The 24,052-nt window shown below is 37.4% G+C and overlaps 1 protein-coding gene across 1 annotated transcript in view; it reads left to right on the forward strand.

The window, feature by feature from the left end:
- Window positions 1-24,052, forward strand: part of TMEM117 (transmembrane protein 117) — a 195,868-nt gene that overhangs the window by 31,712 nt on the left and 140,104 nt on the right. Inside the window, exon 4 of the mRNA XM_057366156.1 lies at window positions 9,524-9,656. Coding sequence (XP_057222139.1) covers window positions 9,524-9,656 — 133 coding nt within the window. The remainder of the gene's footprint in view (window positions 1-9,523; window positions 9,657-24,052) is intronic.

The raw sequence follows: 24,052 nt of genomic DNA on the forward strand, positions 1-24,052 counted from the left end.
CTCCTGAAAATGGACACATAATAGAGCCTGGGTAAAAGCTGAGAATTCCTGCTTCCCAGAGTATCTGTGCCTTTAAAGATAGATCAAAAGATTATAGTGGCAAGTGTTTTATTTTAGAAACAGCTTACAGTTTACAAGCTTGAATGCAATCTGGTGGGAGCAATAAACTCATTTATCCCAGAGCTTCACACCAATCTCTCCTTGTCCATCCTCTTCATGCTGGGATCACCTGTTTCACTAAATGCATTGCCTTTATTTCTGTGTCAGTCTGAGATGCACATGCATCTTATAGTAGTTAATTGACTGTGGGTGCCCATTCATAAGTCAAAAAGCTCTTGCTCCTAAGGAAGCCAAAACAATGTTAATAACCTCACATTTCCAATAGACAATTGCATTTTAAAAATACTATTTTTCTTTTAAAATAAGAAAAATTGAAATATTAAGAAATATCAGAGGAAAGAAGCAGTACTTAGAATGAGAAGAATACATATAGGCATGCAGTTTTTCTGTGGGCTTCTGTGAGGGTACTAGTACATCCTGACACTTGTAAAGTGTTTCAGATTATCAAGATCAGGATCTTTCTTTGTCATAGTTACAGACAAAGAAAATTGTTTTAGATTTTATCCATGTTCATGTAGTCAATACAATTGAAACAGAACAAGAGAGATTCAATACCCATGTGGAATGAAATTATTTTCTAATACATGCAAGGGAAAAATTATATTAAAACTGTGGCTATTAAATTATTAAGACACTGTACAAAGTATATGAAAAACAAGTTAGTCATCAGTAACTTCTGAAAGTAAAGTTAATGTGCTCACTGTGCCCAATACATGGGCTTTTATAATTAACAAGGTAATGTGTGGAACTTGGCAAGAAAACAGGTCAGCAGGGGGCTGATTACTAGAACATGATTATTTGGCCCATACAATGTGATGAAAGATCATATATTTAATGACTCTTGAAGGTGGATGTTCTGATGACTATTGTGCTGGTCGGATAGTTAAAATGCTTTGTAGTCTATCTTGGACTGTCCTAAAACTGTGATGCYGAGACCCCAAAGGAACAGGAGAAGAAGCACTTCTGTGTAGTGGCATCTCTTACCCTTCTTGCAGCTTGGCCACCTTTGTTTTTCAGAGTTTTTCCAGTGCACACTTCTCCCTGTTGCGGAGTTCAGAGTTCATGGCAGAACATGGACTCCCCTGAAGAAGAACACTAAAACAGCTGTAGTTGCCTTGGGTTTGGGAGAACCCCTGCTGTCTGGGAGAAGACTCAGACTTAGAGAAAAGCTCTCTAATGCTTGTTTATTTCATGAGAAGATTCACTGTGGCTTTGACTATCCTCAGGGACTTTATCTTAGTATTTATTTTTYRTTTGTTTGTTTGTTTTTGGAAATGTGCTGCATTTTCCTGGGTTAATGAGGTTGCACTTTYAGTGGAACTCTGGTGCAAGCAGCATTAACATGAAGTAGTTGCAGAAAGCCTCTCTGCAAATGCTCAAGGACTTCAGCTGTAGGCATTATGACAGTTATTAATTGCACAATCAGAGTCACAGCAGCACTTACAAACAGATGAAAAATTAATTAACAGAAACTATAAGGAGGATTCTCAACAATGTCTGCTCTTAATCTTACTGTGTTCTTCTGGCCCGGAATTAAAGGAGCTGCTTAGAACTTTTCATCATTTTTATTCCACGTTGCATGTACATACAGACAGAATTATTRTTTCACAATAAATTAAGGTATGACAATAATATTTAAAATGACAATTCTGTAGAGCTAGGAGTTGCTAGTGTTTATTTTCATGTTAAGTTTTACTTGTCATTTCTGTGTATTCTTGCTTATTCCAGAGATATCTGTACAATATAGGAGACCAAATATTGAATGGGTCTGATGACACAAAGCCAGATGAGCAGTTGGAGTTGCAAGTCTTTGTAAACTGGTGTTTAAKTCATTGTTCTCAGGGACAGTGTGATGTCCCTTGCCCTTCCTATKGGACAACAGCAGTACTGGCATTTGGGATGACATTTTATACTTGTAATTCTTTGATAGAATGTTTTATTTGCTATTGTAAAAATAATTGGGTCGAGGCAACTGTTGATGCTGCAGATGATCTCTGTGACTTTGTAAATGGCACTTAATGTGCTTATATTCCCACAGGGTGGTTGACAATTAATTCTGTAAATTAGTATCACCAACATCATAACATGGAAAGGTATGAAAGAAACAGCAAATACAATCATGGCAGCTGAAATCAGTAACAGAGGCCTCACAAGTCTGTTCCTTCTTTGCTGACGTTTACTGAGTTGCAGTAATGCTCTGAGAGTCAACATGTAGCACGTGAAGATGACTGTGGCTGGAATTAGAAATCTCAATATGATTTTGGAGAGCGTGAATGGCACTGCAAATTGTAAAGGTTCTTCAGTGCTATCCAGGTGATTTATGATATCATGCTGTCTTCTGGCTGCAACTGTGTAGTAGATCTCAGGCACCGATGCGATCACTACGAAGATCCATACCCCAATGGTACAGAACACAGCCTTCTCTTTGTCCCACCATGTTAATGAAGTGATTGGATGAACAGCACCTATGTATCTGTCAAAACTGATGAATGTCAGGAAATACACACTTCCATAGATATTAATACTAAAAAATAGTCGTATGGTCTGATAAAATGCTTGACTGAAATAGGCAGCGAACTTCTGGATATTATAGTATACTGAAAAAGGTGCCATGAGAGTCCAAGTAAAGTCACACAGTGCCAAGTTAAAGAGAAATATGGTATTGGTAGTCCATGTCTTCATGCAGTAAACATAATGTCGTAGTGCAAGTATATTGCCTAGAAATCCTGTTAATAAAGTTAAAAGGCAAACCAGAAACAATACATAGCAGTACCACTCCAGCTTAGGATTTCTGTTGCAAATGAAAATAACGCATGTACCATTCATCATCTGTCCATGTAGTATGCCTGAAGGGAAAAGAGAGACCAACACAAAATTGAGTTGGATATGTTGAATTTAAAATTAAAAAATTTTAAGTTACATTCAGTGTACTGGCAGAAGAATTCAGAACATGGTATAATGCACAACTTCTCTCCTCTATCTGAAAAAAATGTAAAGTCTAAGTACGACTTACATGCAAAGCTTTGTATACTTTCCTCTCTGCTATTTACCATAGTGTATGATGGGTGACAGAAACAAAAGCATGCACCCTCAAGTGAGAAGTGTGCCTTGGCCACTACTGTGTCTGTATCTATCTTTGGAAAAAGCAGAGGAGGTGACAGAAGGACAGTAACTGCCCATGCTCATTTCATCATTGCTTTGATTGCCTTGAGTATCTATGTGGGGCCTAGAGGCAAGTTTAATGTGGGCAGCTGTGCAGTGAGCTGTGAGATCAGGAAAACAGCATCAAAACAAATCAGGATGAAATTTGGCTTTTAGTGATGGCCACAGAAACTTTTCCACTTAAAGTGCTAGACAAAATGCTTTCTTTTGGACATTTTCTTTTGATTTTCTTCTGTAAATATTTGTCCCAAGATTAAAACGTTGTGCTTATGGTAGGGTAAGAGAATATTCTTTTTGTCTTAACTGTTTATGGCCTACTTTGTATAAATTCCCACTGTGGAATATGTGGAATATAGATCTGCAGTGTATTTTTCAAAGTGAATTTTTAATGCTTGTGAAGTCTTATGCTCAATTCCAATTATTTTTTTTTTTACTCCTAATAAAATCAAAGGCTGGAATATTCTGTCAGAGTGAGCTGTCACCAGCTGCAGTTTGTTATGTTTCTAGAAAATTTCCAAATGATACAGTAGGTACCAAACTGTGAGGTCTGTCCAAGTAGAAGCTTTGTATGAAGGTCATCCAAATAGCCATTTATARAGCAGAGTCCACTACAGTGCTTGCTAGGATGGCAAAATAAAATTTTCATCACTGCAGGCCACCCTCTCAGTGCAAGAAATGACCTTTTAGGAATGTTATTGAAGATTTTGAAATGTCTTCAAGCATTGAGTTGGTAATAGTAGTTTTTTTCCTAATGTAGTGTTTTGCTTTCATGCACAATAAGACTTTTCCAAAGGTATGTTCATGTACATGGGTCAAAATATAACCAACAAGAGCTGCAGTGAGGACCTGCTAAGTAAAGATTGCATTATTCTGCTTTGCGAATTTATAGTCCACTCAGTTACCTGAGTGTAAAAAAAAAGCTGTTTCAGACTGTACTCAACAAAATTAAGAAGGAAAGTTGTTTCTCTAGAAGCTCAGCAACAAAGGCAGTCAAATGACTTTCCAGGAAATGAATATAGATAGAAAACCATCTGTTATACTCACAGTGTATTTCACAGCTGGGGAGTGTTTGCTCTATAAATGTATTTTTGGAAGTATTGACTTATTTGACTGGACTTCAACCTAGGGCAGCTATGCTTTCCTTCTCCACTGGCTTTGTGAATATAAAGAAATTACACAAACTATAATTTTTTTAGCTGAACTTTATAAGATATCCCTGTAAACTCTTTAAAATGTGAAACATAGTTAATTAGCATTTGCTTGTGATATGTTCAATTAAAAGTGGTTTGAATATRTGTAGGAAATTTATATTTTTCTAAAATCCTTTTGTCTAGAGTTCGTGTGTTCTTGGAATTAAATGGCATTTTCTACCTCTCTGCCTTCCTTTTCAGTACTTACAAATGAAGGCACCAGACACTTGATTTCAAGTTGTGTTGGCAGTATAAATAAGTCTTAAACTAGCTACAAACAGTATGGCCATAGCTGCATGAGGGAATTGTAATGCCAGGTTCCTGATCCCACTAAGCCTCGGGACAAGGGTTATTAGGTAGGTCTAAATGGAGAGAGACAAACAGTTGTGCCACTGCTCTGCTTTGCTCTGAGCTGGACAGAGAAAGTCAGGATGTGCTCTTTCATAACTGYGTTAGGGCAGTTACAGACCTGAATGAAATAAAACCCCTTTGCCCTTCATCACCTTCAGTTTACTGGGCTGCACTCAGGGCTGAGCTCTATCAGGTTAGTTATGTAGCTGGAGGGGATGGAGCTGCCCAGCTGTGTAAGGTGCATTTGGAGCTCAGAGAGGATTACAAAATATGTCAGTTTGTGTAGGCATTTCCCATATGTCAWGTTCTCCTGGGATTCCTATCTGAATTTTCTAAAATGTTTTTGCTGTCTCCTGTTAATTCTTTGTATTTTAGTAGAGCTTAGAGACCATCAATAAGACTAGATTCTTGAAACAGTGGGCTTTGTAATTGGAGTGTCTTACAGTGAGTGACACACAGGAGAACAGGTGCAGACATAAAAAGAACCTTTCCTGAGGTAACTGAATAAGCAAGAGGAGAACACAGGGGGTTTGAACCCCTGGCTTGGTGCGATACCAGGACCTCCTGGTCTTCCATTAGAGAATTTAAAGAAATCCATCTTAAAGWACATTAGGATTTATACAATCAAGGACCCAGTCTGAGTCCATATGGGAAGACAGGCAGCATACCCTGCTCTATGCTGAGGCCCTTGGAGCTACCCTGATGTCCAGAAGATAARTGCTGCAATAATTTTCAGAAGAGACCTTTTTTTATACCTGACAATAGCAAGTTTTCTGTCTACTGTCTTAGCACCAACAGAATAACTCGAGCTTCAGGATATGACTAGGTTGTCTTCACAGTTCAAACCCAAAATTTTGCATCTATAGTTTAAGAAAATTTTCTTTTTCTGAACATTCACTTCCAAGTCCATATAACCTTAAAGCCAGCCAACACACATATGCATATTTGTACTGGAGTGTAATAAACAGTAGCACCATGGCATTACATTGTGCAAGTTGTCAGTACTGACTACAATCAGATTTGGAAAACTTTGATGAAAGTAGAATTGGCTTTCAAGGTTAAAAAATACTTCTCATTTATTGAGGTTAATTTTTCAGTTGAACAGTTTCAGCCATTGGTGAAGATGACCTTGAACATTAAGTGGGCAGAAAGAGCAATCCCTTGATGGGGCATCCAGAATTCTGATTCAATGAGGAACTTGACATTAGAATATTACAAATATGCCCAGGAAATTGTTGAAGTTTATGGTTTCCATCAGTCATAATTAAGACAAGAAAGCATGCCGAATTCATGGGTAAGAATTTAATGTTTCCCTTGTTTCTGCTTCTGTTTAATGAATGCAACCATCTTATGGGCTGTGGATCTAAAGATACTAGTCAAGCTTTCATTTTTAAAAAAGTGATCTGTTTGACTCTTTTTTTTTTCTTTTGTATCTGTTTATTGAATTGTCTCTTCTCTTGGACTGGAAAAAAATCCAGCTTAGATCTGTGACTCTTACAATATCTACAAACTTTCTGTCGTCATCCCTGGCAGCATCATCATGCTGTTACAGAAAGTCAAGCAGGGTTCAAATGATGAGCAAACTTACTCCCTGGTTTGTTGCAGACCCCTAAATCTTGAAATCTCTACTACTCTGTGTTCCACTAGTACCACTGGTGTACTCTCCAAAGCCTTAKTTGGAGCAGATAAAAAACCTGTTTTCAGTAAAAAATTACATTTTGAGGAAACATCTGGTGCAGCTAGGAAACATTGCGATAAGAGAATCTTGAATTTTGAATTTTAATTCACAGTTTATCACTGGCAGTCATTCATATGGCATTTAATTTATATTTCAAAAAGGTCCATTAGGCTAAGCACATTTATTTGGGGTTTTAAAGTATATAATTTGGTATGTGTAAATATATCCTAGGAACCATGTTCTTCTCTGTCATACCTGTCAGAGTTTATTTTACATTTTTAACAAGGTCATCATAAGCAACCAATTTTTCCTGAAGTAAAAAAAAAAAAAAAGTTAAGTTTATTTTGTGTAATATTATTCCTTTACTACTCTCTTTACTCCTTACTAGTTTTGGGGTTTTTTTGGGGTTTTTTGCTTTTTTTTTTGCTTTTTTTCCACTATTCTTTACAGTAAAAGCCCTAATTGTACATGCACTGTTTTGTTTTTTGGAAATACCTTGAGAACTTTGTTTGACTGTWTGCAATTGTATTTTAATCTGGTACAAATTCCAGATACCACATAGGTTTTCCAAATTTCTGACATTCACACCCCATAATATTTCTGTTATGTGTGCTTTCAAAGTAGAACTGGAACCTCTTAGCTCATTTTATCGAAAAAAGCATTATAAAGGGTCCTGGGTTTTGTTATAAAAATAATAAGCATTATTTGCAATTTTTACTTTAACAGCTTACCTGTTAGGTAATCATCTGATGCATTTCATTTTTATTTCAACTGAATTGATTTGAAAGGCTGTATAAAGCAATGAGTGTCAGGTGGATCATTTATCATGTTCTAGTTCAACTGCATTTAACATGTTATACATACCAGTATGGTAGAACAACAAGTAATATCTGTAATATTTGTATGCATTTAAGTAAGTAGATTATGCTAATGTCCAATTGCTTTCTTCTTTATATATCAGTATTATGATGAAGGTATTATTTCTTTCATTAAAAATTACGTTGATGAACCTCCTTGAGAGTTAATGAAGTCCTATATGGTAAACATAAGCTACGGTAGAAGGAAAGTTGAAGTGGAAGAATTTGCCTACAAAAGACAGTGTTTATGAAAAAGTTTTTTTAAGACTATGAGATGTATACATATTTGTAGGTATTAAACAGTAATAACTAAAAAGGGAAAAACATTGCTTTGAGAGTACAGGTGAAAGGAATATTTCTTTCGCTTACCTGTTTTGGAAAAGGTAGAATTATCTGCTTTACAGAAGTCTAGATTCCAGGCAGTGTTTTTTTTCTCCATTAATCTGGACCTCCTGAAATCACAACTCTACTTTGCAAGTATTGTTTATAATCCAAGGTGTTGGTAGTACTCCCTATGCAGTGGCAGCTGTTCAGAGAGCAGGTATCAAATTGCAAGGGAAATATCTTTTATCATTAAGCCCCTCCTCTCTGTAACTCGGGATAATATGCTATTGCCATAGCAGCCTCTGCTTRTTCTTTAGGGGAGGACAGACTTATTGGACCTCCTCATTCTAGCTAGGCCTGGGGCATTGTTTCCAGCAGCAAAAGGGTAGAAGAGTGCAGGAGCTTGGGGCACGTATAAATGAGTTTACACTTTCCCTTTCTTCACTTTTCTTCACTGCCAGAATCCTTGTTACTGCCCTACTGCTGGGCTGGTCTGTGGACCTGTGTTGCTCTTGTCCCGTTGTGGAGCTTCATTCATCTCCCCCATGCCTACCTTTTACTTTTCCTGCCTCACGGTTCCCACACCATTCCAGAATCTTGGCTTTGTCAGAGAACTCTCATCTGCCAACTCTGCTTAATCCAGAGCTCACATCCTTCCTCTTCAGCCCATAGCCCATGACAACTCCAGATCCTCTTCCCAAAGTCTTTCTTCCCCAAACCTGCATCTCCATCTTCAGCAGCACAGTCCTGGGATCTTYCTGTCTTCCATTATTGACAGAATGAGCACTTCAAATCTTGTATTAATTTCTCTCACTTTATAACTTCCCTCTATGTGCAGCCCTAATCAATGCCAGAAGGGGACTTGGCAGTTCCACAAGCAGYTCACAGAAACTGCCTCCTTCCCAGACCCATTCACATCTCAGTCTGCCACATCATTTCTCTTGATACTTCCTGTCCAGCTCCTCATATTGCTTCCATTCTCCCTATCCGGACATCTTCTAGCACCTGCCTGCACTATCTTCTTGTTGGGTGCTGTCCTTCACTTTACTGAAAAATTATCTCTTGTCTTCCTTACCCTGTCTTGGCTTCTGCTGTGGCACTCTCATCCTTGCAAAAGCAGATTCCCACCTCTTGTGGTGGCGACGTTTTCAATACTCTAAACAATTCTCTAAAGGTAAGAGATGACAGAGAAGGACARCTAGCCCAGGGCTACGTTTGTGGCAAAAATACCATAGAAGTTTCACCTATCAGTGGTGAGAGTAAGCTGAGCTTCTTTTCAAGTGACAAGTCACACCACCATTCTTTGAATAAAGGTATTCTCTGCAGAATAAAATATAATAATTCATCATAYGATTAAAGTGATTTGGTCTAAGAAAAACACACAGTAAAAGATTCTACACAGACTCATAATTTGATTTCCAAATTAAATTAGGGAAGCAAATRATATTTGTCAGTGGACATACCTCAAATACTTCACACAAGAAAAGCTGTCTTAGGCATGAAMAAGGAAAATTATGTATGAATCAGTAACCTTTTTAGCATTTGAAATGCATTTCATGGCCCGTGGTCTTTCTTGTCATCTCTTAAAAATACTGCTATTAGTAAGTTATTGTTGCAATATTTTTTTCCCTTTGGATTTCAAGTAATTTATAATTTTGTAGGAATATCTGTTCATGCTGAATTATAGAAGGGTATCTGGCTGCATGATGCTGAATCTGCCCTCCTCACACACAGTGGAATAATTTGATATAGGAAGAAATACAATTTAGTATTTTATTTTGGTTTTATTATGATGCAAACATACATTTTCCGACTGCCTTCTCATAATTTTTATACCACAGGTCAGTTGCTCCGTCTGAAAATGTTTCGAGAAGACCATGGGTCTTGGATGACGATGTTCTTCAGCACCATCCTCTTCCTCTTCATATTTTCTCACATTTATAACCTGTTCCTTATTATGGCAGGGAATATGAGGTAGGTTCCAGAGTTTATTTTTTTTCTCTTTTAGTCTAGAATATACTTTGCTGTAAACATTTTTATTCCTYTGCTTTCTGAATTTAGGTAGAACTATAATTTAATTGGTTTATTAGCCAAGAGGATAAAATTATTAATTATAAAACATGGAGTCCTAAACTAATTTTAGCAACTATGCAATCACTATACTAATGAACWTTATATACTTTTTTTTAAATTTTAAATTATAACTAAACAAATTTGATTTGAACTTAGGGCTGAGTAGTTTACAAGATTAGGCATTACTATTGTGCCCAGAGAGGAAGTTCAGAGTTAATTCAGAGTAAAAGAAATTGAAGCATCTAAATTTGAGGAAGCTCATGGAGATAAAATGGGTAGTATAGTTCTCTTTTGGTTATGCACGATAATATTTGCTGATCCAGTTTGTTAAGAATATATTCTTTTTTTTTCCCCATATCTCTGACAGAGCAAAATTGCATTTGATTCAGGGAAGAACAGCTATCTAATATAAGTGAATTTATTTTAAATGGACCTCTTTGCATTAGTTTTTTTTGTTTTAATATCTGCTTTCTCCTATTATCTCAAAATTAAAACCACTTTCATGTGTTGATTTTCCTGCGAAACCCAAGTTACTGGTCATCTAATATATACAAAATGAGTTAATTGGAAAAAAACCCCATAGTAACATTGTTTATGAAAGCATCTGAAGACTTCCCAGCAAGGAAGARGAAATCCAAAGTATGTATGAGTTGAAGAACAATGCAAATAATTAAAATACTGTTTTCTAGCAGAATATCAGAGCCATACCAACAGAATCCAATGATGTGTTATTTAATGAACCGGTGTGATGTGGTGTGTTACAGATCTTAAGCATGTCAACAAAAATATTCAGTATTTAAAGTCCTGTAAACAATGTGACATAAAGCAGAAGGTGAGTAGGGGACAGACTGAGGGTCACTGAATGAACATGAGCACAGACCAGCTGGGATAATCAGGATATTGTGGCATGAAGACTGAATATATTGATTTGAGCCAGGAGGTAAAGCAGCAGACTCGTTGACTCTTTTGTGAAATGATCACAGTAATGGCATGGTAAATATGAATAGGTGCTCAATAACAGGTCGGATAATTAGGGTGGGGAAGGTGGGAGCATTGCAGGTTTCTGGCTTCCCTATTTACCTAGTCATACTATTATTGGTATTATGTTAAGATTTTTATTTGGTACTTCTAACTCTCCATAAACTAAAACCAGCTAGCAATTAGACAAATCATTAAGAGTTTGAAAGCCTGACTCATGTCTGGAAATCAGATTTCATTTGTCCTTGTCAACACTCCTGCTCCCTATATCTGTTACAAGCTTCCATTAGCTGCACTGAAGTGATTGCACAGCCATCAGCATCCACATCTTTGGAAAAAGGCACAGCCTAGAACTAAAATAGCTGGTGTCAGACAACGTGCCCTCTTGCATTCTGTGATAGGAAGCCTCTCCTTTCCTGGAGCTTATGCACCAGCTTTGGATTTGTTGTGATTCTTTTGGGAAGCTGACCATTTAGTGCTCAAGGAATTGCATGTCTTTTTTCAAATTGGTCTGGGGGTTTGTTATGGATATGTTGGCTCTCCATTCCAAGAGAGAAGAGCAAGAAAGGATATGAAACAAACAGTTTCAGCCTCAAACAACATAAATCATCAGTAAAACAGAGCCCTTGGATCAGTCCTCTAAAAGCTGAGACAGAACAATGCGTAGTACTTTTGAAAGAGGGTTTCTACAACAGACGTCATCAAAGCCAACTGCTCCATGTTGCCTTAATAAAGTGTTTCAAGGAGTGGATTATTTTTTCCTGAGTAAATATAATCCTTATGAAAGCTATTTGTTCATGGTTTGTACTTCTGTGCAAAAGAACAACTCTGTCTATACCTTTTGCAGCAGTGCCTTATGGAAATGACTGTCACCAGAGAGTCTGGTTTCCAGGATGAAGGTCAGAGTTTGCCTGCRTGAAGGTTGCAGCCTTTGTGGAGAGACTGACCTTTGTGCTTATGGGCTCCTGTGAAACACAGGCATCCCAGATTACACATCTTTCAATACAAGGGCTATGAAAGCCTTACAACACTAAGCAAAAAACATTCTTTTTTTCCTGCTTTTTTGTGTTTTGTTCTTGCAATGTCTCTGGTTCACCTTTCCCTGGGTTCTGACAGGAGAGGGATTCTAGTAAGTTTCTTTATGTCAGATGTTTGGTCTCATCAATGAAAATCCCTTTCTGGCACACAAGTAGGAAAATCATACATCATGCATTGTGACAACATGGATGATTACAGCAAAAGCAATATCATTTAAAGCTCTGTTATATAACCATACCTAAAAAAGGTATATTTTTCAGTTGCCAAAATCTGGGGTTTTYTTAAAAATATTTTTTTAAAGACACTTCACATGTATCTTAGTGCAGCAAACCTAAAAAGTGTGAATACATCCCTTAAAAAGGGTAGCAGTAGGGACTTGTAGTTTGCAGGGRAGAGCAAAAGCTGTATATAGTGTTCAGTTTTGGGCACCTCTCCACAAAAAAGTAATTGAAGTGCTGGAACATGGCCAGAGAAGGGCAAGAGAGATGGTGAAGGATCCAGAGAGCGAGTCAAATGAGGAGTGGCTGAGGGAGCTGGGGGTGTTCAGCCTGGAGGAAAGGAGGCTCAGGGGAGACACTGTGACCATCTACAGTAACCTGAAAGGAGGCTGTAGCAAGGTGGGGTCCATCCTTCTCACCTAGTCACAGGGTGAGAGGGAATGGCCTCAAATTGTGCCATATATTGTGTATTGTGGTGTATATTGTGTGTTAGGAAAAAGTGCTTCACAGAAAGGGTTGTTGAGCACTGGAACAGACTGCCCAGGGAARTGGAGGAATCACTGTCTCTGGAAGTCATCAAAATCCATGTGGCTCTTGGGATATGGTTTAGTGACAAATACACTGGCTCTAAGTTAACAGTTTGATTTGGTTATCTTGGAGATCTTTTCCACCGTTAATAATTCTGTACTTCTATGAAGAAGTTGCTGGTATTTGAATATACATTATACAGCTGTCTGCTGGGTGAGAGTGTGACCGTTTGAAGTAAATTTTTTTGGACAGATTGGAATGTATCTTTTWAAATGTAGTTCACTACTGTTTTCTCAGTGATGTTTCCTTTTAGGTACTTCACAGTGTAGGGCACTGATCCTCCATATATTAGGTCACTGTTCTTGTAGTCAGAGCTGAATATCTGGTGACTAAGTCTGCTACCAAAGCTCCATCAAATACTTTTTAAAAAGGTGAGGGACTGTAGTATTTGTTCTCACAGGTCATTTAGATTCTTGAACTTAAGCAGCTGTTTTGAGCTGTGTAACACGTAGCAGATAAGCAATATGGCTTATTTGTTAAAGGCTGYATTTGAAACATAAATGAAAGGAGAAAGCTTATTTTTCTGTATCAAAAAGCGTTTTGCGGCAAGGCCACATGGTGGCAGCAAAGGGCGCAGTTAAACCAGCCATATCCTGTGGAAGTACAAGGGGATGCTCGCTGGCAAACTTTTTTCCGGTGTTTTTCTGTGCCACAAGGAAATCCAGACCCTTAAATTTATTGTCTCTTTCTTTAAAGGAATTCTGGGTCTGAAACTGTCCAGGTACTGTCCCATATTTTTGTGATTTATATGTACTTTTGTACACCTGACATACTGAGGTATTCTCAGTCAGCATCTACACGTGTTGAAGTTTTCCCAACTGTGTCACTTGAAGTGGAGAACATATTGCCTAAACGAAATCCGTTTTCTCCTTTGGGAGCTTGCATCCGTAAATAATGCTTTGATATTTAAAATTTCAACATAGCGATATATTTTTCATATGATATCCAAAAATCAAAGTTGTGATTGCTTGTCTCRCAAATGTCAGCTGTCGTCACAATGTCAGTCTTTTCTCAGATGAAGAGATTTTCAGTTGTCCCAAAGGATGTTTGGGTGCATCATTATTGAATGCTCTGAAGTACCATTGAAATAACAGACACAAACCCATGTTCTCCTTAGCTGCAAATTGTCACATTAATAGCAATTATTGTAGCGATAATAAAAATTGTTGGGATTTTCTTCTCTCAGTGTTGCATGTAGCAGGATAGGGTTTGTTTTGGTTATTTTTGTTAAATACTAGGAGAGAGTACATCTTTTTGGTGTAGTTTTGTCTTCTCTTATTGCTCATTTATTTCACAGAAAATGTCTGAATTTACAATACAATTTGCATTACTTGGAGAAATTCCTTAGGCATTAAAATACTCCTTTAATTAAGTTTAGTTACAGGTTTGAGTGATTTAGTGAATTGGGACCCAATTACAGTCTGCAGCTGACAAATGCATGTAAAGAGCATTTGCATTTTTTAACAAGCTGTAACAAGGAAACAGCTATTTATATATTTAAAAGCCACAATAATAGCTTTCTATTAAATACTTTACCCTTATCCAAATTGTTACTGCTCCTTTTCCCCYGAGATACAGATTATTATGTCCCTGGAAATGTGTGTTTACTCAAGGATTTAAGCTACATGTTGTTCAGGATTCTGTGCTTTAGTTTGTTTGWTTGCTCATTAGAGCCAAGGATTACCCATCATTTGCATAATTTTAGAGTAAGAYTTAGGGACAAACAAGACTTTGTTTTCCTAACCACAGTGCTATTCTACAGAAGGCCCACAGTACATCTGTATTAGGCCTCCAGGATCCTTTCATAGCTGTGTCTGCCTAGACATATGTTTCATGAGCTCTGTGTTGATGTATCCTTTGTATATATTTGGTGGAGTTGTATATTTATGCTGTAGTAATGCTTAATATTTGGCAAAGATTATAGTGTTATACTGTTAGCTTCAGAAAGTTCAAGCCATTGTGAACTGCTGGAAGGTTCCAAATCCATAATCCCTCTATGCTGCTCTCAGAGACTAATCCTTTGTGGCCATCATCAGTCTTTCTCAAACTGTGTGTGAAAAACACACAGAATGTTTATAGATTCTAAACAGCATACCCTGTGATAGGTTTACATGATGTAAAAATATACAGAGGCAAAAAAAATCATATTATACAAATTATGGATGTAAAATATTGCTGTGAGAATGAAGTCTGTAAGAGGTTTTCAAGTTAGACTTTTTATTGCAGGTTATCCTTCCAGCTGGGATCCTAAAGCACAGGTCTCTAGTGAGATTACAGCAGCAATAGATACCATATTTTCCAAGTCACTGTGATTGGAAAGTGTCTTGAGCCAGGATTAGTACTTGAAAATCAAAGTGATTGAAAATTCCAAGCTAGTTCACAGTGTTTCAGCCTTTATAGCCAAACTTACTCCCACCTGGTCAAAATGCATCTGCCTGTGTACTAAATCTGCCATATTGCTTCTGTCTTCTGTGAAGTAGACTTGTATCAAGATTTTCCTTCTTCTAAGCTAGAAAATGGCAAAGGATAGAAAAGGCAGAATTTATGTTTAATTACAAGATAATGATTTCAAAATCCCAAACCTTTTAAAGAYTAAGAAACTCATTCCCCAAACCACACTCTGAAGACAGAGGACAAAGGAGGTCTTGCAAATCACAGAACAATTGGCATAGAATCATCATAGATCCCAGGGAGGATGGATGTGGACAGTCTATCAAAGAGCTCCCTTATCCATAAAGAAATCCCAAGAGTACCTTGTGATTGTTGGGATCAAAGGCTGCCAAAAAATCCTGTGGCACAATTTGCTCTCTGTTATCCTCAATATCCCTAATACAGGTCAATCAGGGTGAAAGCAATGTTAATCACTTTGATAGAATGACTGAAATTAATAGGAATTTTTAGAGAACACCAAACAGTCAGAAAAAAAAATCAAAGCCAAATTATTTTTGTGTAAAATCTTTTAGATAGCTTACAAGCAAAGGCCAAACCACAGAGATTCAGGCAATACATATCAATTCTGGAAGGAGTTTTTTGTCAAGATYCAGGCAGCAGACACAACCTGAGTATTAGGTACTTGTTATTTGGGCTGACTGAATTAGTCTCAGGTACTTGTAGACATTTAGGTAAGAATTACAGTTGTAAAGCTGTTGTAAACCCCCCTTCCTGTGAAAGCTTTTCTCCTATTCCAAAATCAATGACCCTGGTTTCAAGAAGGCTGTCACTGATAAGAGATGCCAGAGGGAAGAGCTGTAAGTGCTGAGGACAGCCAAACCTGTTAGCTCTGTGACRGCGAGTACAAAGGACGCTGGAGGCTGTGATGGGAGAAGCGTGGGAGCGACAAAGGCATGTCCAGCACCAGAGGGGTCTTGCTCAAGCCCAGGACAGAAGGACAAATAGCCCTGTGGCTGTGTCTTGACCATCCTGTGGTGTTGCCATGGTGAGACCGATGTGACTGTGGGAATGTCTTAGGGCTTTGTAGACTGATTCCCCTTTGCTCCTTTCAAATAAWTATTCTTTCCAGTGCTAGGGATAAATGACTAGGTAAGTTGATCACAGCACAATGYTGTTAAACCTTATACAAATTTAATTGATGACACTATTACATATTTTGTATTTGCTTCTTATTCTTTTTAAAAAAAATATGATGCTTGTTTAAAGTGAAAAAAGTCCACAATTTAAAATATTCAAAAGGTCAATTAATTGTATTAATTGTATTAATTTGAAATATAATATATAAGATTTCATGAAGAAACTTGTTCATTTTATGATGCTATTATGAAGTTGGCCATTTTTTGTTTCTGCTCACATCTCAGACTAACAAGGCAGATTTTCTYTGTCTTTTCTGTGGGCAGTCACTGACATATTTTCTTCTTCTCAAGGCACAGGTAATGGCTGCAACATTACTTTTCTTATTTCATATCCCTTTACATTGAATTGACTGTAGACATTGGGGGTGCTTTCCCTAAATCACGCTGTGACATTGTTACTGTGGYATTGTTCAGTAGGATTATGTGAAAATGCTCTGCTCCATCAGCCCGCTTACCATTTCAGGAGCTATAGCACTGCTGCTGCCTGTTTCTGGTTTTCTTTGCCCATGACACACACAAGCTGARTCTCCTGAAGACTGAAAAATACTTTTTGCTTGCCCAGATTATTGAGTTCCAAAGACGAGAACAATCTGGGGAATAAGTCAGTGGGTTGCCCTGTGTTTGCAGCTCATGAGGCAAGGCCATGTATCTGTGGGCAGTATCTCTGTGTAGGAGGCTGAGTCCAGAGACCCCTCCTGAGGCCTTTTAGGATATAGTATTTTTGGAATGGCCTGAGTAAAGCCTAGTGTCTCCTTGTATAGGATATCAGGTCCTTAGGTCACCCCACCTTGAACTAGAAAACCTGTAAAGCTGTAATCTGCACTACTAAGAGGGTTTTCCTTTGCCAGGGAAAACTAAAATTGAAGTTWATCTTCTGAGAGGAACTACTGCCTAATCCTGTTTGCTGAGGAGCTGGTCCACTRCTGTCTTGTTTGGTTTCAGGAGGACATTTGCTCACAGGAGAACATTGGGATAAACACTGTTTTAAAACCAGAAATTTAATAATGAACACTTCCATAAAAAGGAGTTTTTTAAGAGGAAAAGGTCTCTTGACACTTTTCATTCTTCATTTTGGCTGAAAACYCTGAAGATATCAAGTACCTGGAATAGAAGTGGATGTAGCCCAGCTGCCACCCTAGTGAGACATTTGCTTGCTCTAGGTGCTGCTGCTGTGTTCTCCTTTTGATCACCAGAGCAGAAGAGGGGAGAAGAGGGCCCACATGTCCCCAGCATGCCTGCCAGMAGCGAGATAGGTGGCAGCACAGATGGGGAGCCAGCCTGTTCCCTGTCGGGCTGCTGGAGGGGAGGATGCACTTGTGATGGAGGCTGCTCAACAGGAAAGCTGTGGCAGGGAAGAGAAGGAATTGGAAAGTGCAGGAAGAAATTCTGCAGGCATTTGGTCTCCCCTGGCAGCAGCAGTGGCAGCAGCTGATGTGATTCAGATAAATTTGGCCCACACTGAGTTTTCAGCTGCCACAGGGTAACACAGGATAATGGTCTCTTATAGAGCCCTTTTGATAGTCCAGGGTTATTCAGCCGTCTTGTATGTGAAGGYAACTGCTTGTGTGAATAAATTGAGCATTTGAGGTAATTCTTGCCAGGTTATGGCCCTAATGCTGGTGGTTAATTTGCTCTTGCTAGAGATGGTCATTTGAAGTACCTGATTTCTTCATCATTTAGTAGTACAAGGGATAATGGAAGAAAATAGAAAACCAGGTTTTCTTTCCCAGAAAATATGATTCGAGTTTATTTAAACATTTAAGATTGCAGTCCCTCCCAAAAGTACATGCATTTTTACTACACATTTTGTTGTCATCTTGAAAAATCACTGCACAGATATTTCTATAGAAATATCTGAATTTAGCAAGTGATAATGCATGTTTCCTCCTTGCTTTAACTGATGGTGTAACCATCAATTACCCTWACACTACAACTGCAATGAAAATAAGTAGTGAATTTGAAAAATATTTATCTGCATTTTTCAGCAATTGCCTGTTTTCTAGGTCTTTTCAAAGAGAATCTCTAAGTGTGATGCAAGTAAAACAAAAAAGTGCTTCAGTGATTAAACTGCAGGGTTATATGCAGATTGTTTTTTAAACATGGTATCACTGGTAGGTGACACCTTGTCATTAATGTGTTCATACCTCCACAAATCAGCAGCCTAAGAGRTATGCTTGTGCATGTGAACTGATAAATGCTTGATGCAAATTAAAACTGGCTACCTTTTCCCAATCTAGACATTATGTATTTTTTAATGAAACTTTTATTTTTTTTCACCCAGACTTGGGAATTCCAACATTTTGGATATGAAATCGAAGCTACGAACATTTTTGAGATTTTAGAAAACCCTTGGGTATATTCCTGTGGAAGAAAAAAGTTYGAAAATATACAAGTGTTTTAATCTCCATGAATGACATGGACAGATTGGAAATATTTACCAGTTAAGGGCACAAATTAAGATGGTAGAGCAATACTGTATCTAATTCCTGCTACTTCRTTATTTAATCTGATCCTTGCCTAAGTTAATCTAAAGTGTAACTATCAGTATTTTCATTGTGGAATTGGACTTAAATCCTTAGTCTTCTCTTAGCAATAATCACAATATGGAGAAACCTTCATACTAGGCCCCCAGCATGAAAAAAGACAGCAAATTTGTGGAGGGAACTGAAAATTTTAATATTTGATAAAGAAAAGTTAGTTTACAAAAGTAGTGAGGAACTTAAAGGCTTTTTTTTTTTTTTTTTTTTTTTTTCCAGTTGAGTACTCAGATTAATCTCTCTGAGTCTTTTTGCTGAATCTTGAGTTCTTTAGTCAGAATACCCACTAGATGATCCAGGACTTTTTGCTTGCTAGTGGCTGCAGCCCTCTACTTTCTTTTGCTGGTTTACAAGAAATAGTGTCTTAGAATACTTTCTGCGTTTTTCACAGCATTACACATTTTAAGCTCTTTCCCTACTACACGTATCTATAGGTTTTTAAGTGAATGTTTTTATTTGGTTGTTTTTTTTTTATGTGCAGTAACAGTGTACCAAGTTTTGAGACARGACTTACTCCCATTCTTTCATTATTTTGTATTTGTGCCAGAACTGTGTATTATGYAGTTTCAGCACTCAAAGGAACTTCACATTCAAATAAGTAGCCAAAGCACCAGCAGATTGAAGCAGATACTTTCAATAAAACTTAAAATGCTTGCTGTGGAAAAGTTAACAAGCAGTCTAAAATTATTCAAAGATAATTTTGAATAATGTACAAATAACTACCTATGGCTTAAGCAGATGGCAGAAAAAAATTGCTAAATTAATGAAAAAAACTTTTTGTAATTAATATGCCCAAAAGAATTAAAAAGATACTTTTRAAATTCTATAGGCATATATCTTTCCTAAAATGCATTACTGGGAGGTAATTATTTAAAGAATTTTTTTTAAGTATGTAAACCTTTTAATGCAATTCACCATTTTTGGAATGAAAGAATTTGAAAATAGCTGAGTGCCAGAATTCCAAATTTGAATGCTGAAGTGATATTCATGTAGGCATGCAGCAAGGATTAATGTAGCTTAGGATACAAACATTTTCCAATCCAAATATTTTCCATGCAAAGATCATTACAGAATATCCCTAAGTATAGGTTAGAAATGTTTTGCCACTTACCGATGCTCACCTAGGAGAGTGTAGGTTAGGAATTTATTTTTAGAGACATTTTAACTGTAAAAGAATCAGCATGACTGTGATGGAGAGAGCTGCTGGTTGTAAAAGTTATAATGAAACATTGAAAATGACACAGTTAGAACCCATCTAAATGGAAGCTACCTGTAAAATGAATTGTGATAAAATGGCTTTCAGTGACACTTCCTCTGAAAAGTAGAGTCAAGATGCACAATGGGTTCTGCCTCTTTCAGGTGACCCTTTGTGATACCTTGAGCCTCTCTAATGCATAAAGGTAACTGAGAACATGAATTGGTGCTAGGTAACAGCACAGTTTGACACGCACAATTAATCCTACAGAGGTGAATAAATGATAATAGAATCAAAGAACCTTTTTTCTAGCCCTAAAATGCTTGTGAAGCTAAGAAAGGGAGTATTCCTTTAGTACTGAGCAGTAGCAGGAGGATGACACCTTGCTCTCTATGAAATACAGTGGGGGAACTTGCAGGGGACTTTTGTTTTTGTCCTAGGGGAGTGAAGACTGGTGCTGGGTGCATTCCCTGGGTGGCAGGTCCACCCTTGAGCAGTGTGCCAGCAAGGCAGAAAYCTGCACTTGTGACACTGTGACACTATGAGTGACCTGAGTTTACTGTGCTTCCTTGTGGGCTGAGTACTGAGGCTTGTGAGACTGGATCAGGGCTAAACAAAAAAAACAACAAMAAAAAAAAAAACCCCAAACCCCCCAAAACAGCAGCAAAATCCTCCAAACACCTCCACATTAGAAACTTCAAAAACATATCACAAAAGACTGAAATTTTCCAGGGCTGAAAATACTTAATCACTGGTCATAAGTAATGACATGTAGTACTTGCGGTCACAAAGATACCTCTTAGTCTTTTCCAGAGTTATATACTAAATAATTAAAATAATAATATAATAATTATACTAAAAATATTTAGTTATATACTAAATAATTAAAATAATAAGATAATTAAAAATGGTTTTGTTACAGCACTTACCCACTAGAAGCATTCCATGCTGAAATCATTTCCATGTATGCATRCAAAAAGGTGAATGGAAGTTAGCATAGGAAAAACACAGAAAAAAAACCAAAAAAAACAAAAAAAACTGCCAGAAGGGTGAAATCAAAATTCTGCCAACTGAAGCATACCACCACCACAATCTATCCACCAATGATCAGTTCCTGTGACACAGAAACACTGRTCTTTTTAGATATTTCAGTTTTGGACTTTCTCAAGTATGAGCTGTCTATCTTCTCAAGGAATTGGGGAGTAARTACTCATATGCGCAGGGTTGAAGAAAACCTTGGTTTGAATCTTTTGCTGAAAGCATCCTGTGTCCAGGAGACAGGCCATACCCCAGCGTATTTCCACATAATGGATGTTAAGATCTGGGTTCTCCTAGTTTGGTTTTACATTATGTTGCAGCTCCATAAAAGCGACATAATCATTAAGTAAGCAGAGTGCACACAGTGTCAGAGATACGTTTTGAATTCTGTAGCTCTGAACATTTCAAAGAACTGAATGTTCTCCTTGTGTATTAGCAGTTCCAGCTGCTTTTTATTTGAAATGAGAGCAGAGTGAAAATGGCTATTCAAAAAAAAATTGTTTACCACAAAGTTATGCTCAGGATTTATACGTTAAAAATTACAGGAGGCTGGGATAGAGAATTTAAAATGTTTTTAGGATCTCTGTGATTCTTAACCCAGGTTTTCCAATTTCACCCCTTCTTCTCACCTTTCCTGAAAAAAGAAAGCCAAGGTAGGAACTTTGCCCAAAGCACTGGTCAGACTTCAGGATCACAGAGGGASTGGGGCCACACTGCTGAAGATGATTCATTGCAAAATAGTTTAAATTGATCCTTGTTTTGTGAAGGTCTGCTGTTACCTGCTGTTTTTTGAAACAAAAATGACCGTCATTAAAAAATTCCTGTAAGTCATCTGGTCCATTAAAGGTTAGGAAAGAAACTGWGTGCATCTTGTTACAGAGAATGCAGTTATGAAGGAGTATTTGAGGAAGACACTGAGTATATCAGGTTTTAATTGGAGGCTGTGGTTTAAGAAGTCTGAAGTGGGCACAAGGCACACCAGTCTCACGACAAGGAAGGAGGAAGTGAAAAATCAAGTGGCTGTYAGAGAGTGTTTCTGAAAGACATAGCCTTTGCACAGTGATGCAGTTCTCTAAGTGACCCAGCTGGTTTAAGAAAGTACACGATAAACTTCATTTTATCTGTTTGCAACTGACTGGTGTCATCTATAGGAGAGCCTGCCCTTTGTTTTTTTATCTTTTCCCTGCGTGCCCAAATGTGCTGCTCTTTACTGGTGCTTTCAATTCAGAACAGACAGTGTGGATCACACACAGAAGTGAAAAGCAGGGAAAGCTAGAGACTCATACTTTTTTATTAAAATTCTTTGGATCCCAATGAAAATTTTGAATCAGTTTCTATTTTCTTCAGACTGGTTTCCTGATTTGTACCTATTAGGCTGGGAGATTCAATAAGAAAAAAATATGTTTTGTTCATTGGATGTTAGAGAAATGTTTTTTTGGGAGTGAGGTGGGTAGGTCATCATTGTAAAGAAAACCGGGTAGATGGTTCACAGGTGGCAATTACCTGTGTTCTCTCTAGCTGGTGGTTCATCCAGGGATTTTTTTTCTTCCGTGAAAACTACACTGAAAATCAGAATTAAGACAGCTAGAGGGCACTGTGGCTAAACATTTGTAATCTGCTTTTTAACAAGACCTGATTTATTTGCCAGACATAAATTGTAATTTGGAATTAACARTAGCTTTAACGTTACCCCTCATGTCTTTTGTCACATGTAGAATGCATCAAAATTGCTATGAAAATGCTATTTCTGTCTTTCATGAGCTTTTGAATGAAAAGACAAAAATATACAGAATAATACTGTGTATTATTGAAGTCCCACAAAAGAATATATTGACGATAAACTATACAGTTATTTACAGTGCCATCTGCACATTTTCAGATGCTGAAATCTTCTATCCATTACTCACATTTTTCTAATTGATAAATAAATTTTAAGAAAGTTGGTTTCCATATGTTGTACTAGAATCTTTATGTATGTAAATAAGTGACAGATGAGATACTGCTATATAAGTCCAAAGTTGCTTCCCTGATGAGGGATTCAGTGGAGTACATAAAATATTGCTTTTGAGTTTGTTTGGTCTTTATTCCAAATGTTTGGGAAACTAAGTAAAACAGTAATGGTTTTCTAGCAATATTTCAGCTGTGAGMTGCATCTCTTGGAAATCTTAACAAAGAAAGATTCCAGACTTTGGCTTACTGAGAATGGCAACTTCTGAACACACAAGGCTGGATTTAAAGTCAGATTTTGTTGTATTGATTTCCTGGAGGAGTGCCTTAGCCCTCCTGTGACCTCATTTAAACCAGCAGAACAATCTACCGTGAATTGGTTCTCATGTGAGTAAAGTACACCGGGTCTGTCCATACTAAACTGCTATGAATTAATCATTCAGGTGCCAGATAATCCACTCTAAGTCAYAAGGTAATCTGTGCTGCATAAGTGATGCATACACAGCTGATGGCAAAAATACATAATCTTTATGAAATGTGGTTTTAAATGTGTACAGAAAAGTGTATTGAGATACATAGGACTGAGATGAAATTTAAAGTTAGGGATTCAGAGTGCTAGCTTTTGTTTTCTGGATCAAAATGTTGACAATCAAAGGATGTATAACATTAGTTTTTACAATTCTGGATCAAAATGTTGACAATTAAAGGATGTATAACATTATTTTTCACAATTTCAGAGTTCCTGTTTTAATATTTCATCAGGATGCAAAATGACTACGTGTAAGGTTCATTAATGCAAAGTTTACATCTGACATGCCTGAATGTTTTTATCTACATTAATCACATACCAGTTAACTGCAATTAATTAATTGCACCATCTATTTGATGGAATCATTTATTAATCCCACCTAATTGGGCGTGTGCTGGTAACTGTTATCAATTGTGCTGTTCAGCTGGGATTAGTTTCACGCTGGGTGTTGCAGCTGCACCATGACTCAACTCCTCTCTTTTGTCTCTGGTTTATTCAGGGAGATGACAGTATAGGTAACAGCTGAGCCAGTTATCGGTCTTAGGTTTATTGGTGACCTGAATGCATGCTCAAGGCAAAGATAAAATCCTTTCTGTCCTTAAGGAACAMGATTTTTCCTTTTTGGGCTGCTTATGATTGAGC

This window comes from Malurus melanocephalus, unplaced genomic scaffold (assembly GCF_030028575.1).
Source record: "Malurus melanocephalus ecotype Western Australia unplaced genomic scaffold, MMel_1.1 scaffold_60, whole genome shotgun sequence".
Taxonomy (NCBI): Eukaryota; Metazoa; Chordata; class Aves; order Passeriformes; family Maluridae; genus Malurus; species Malurus melanocephalus.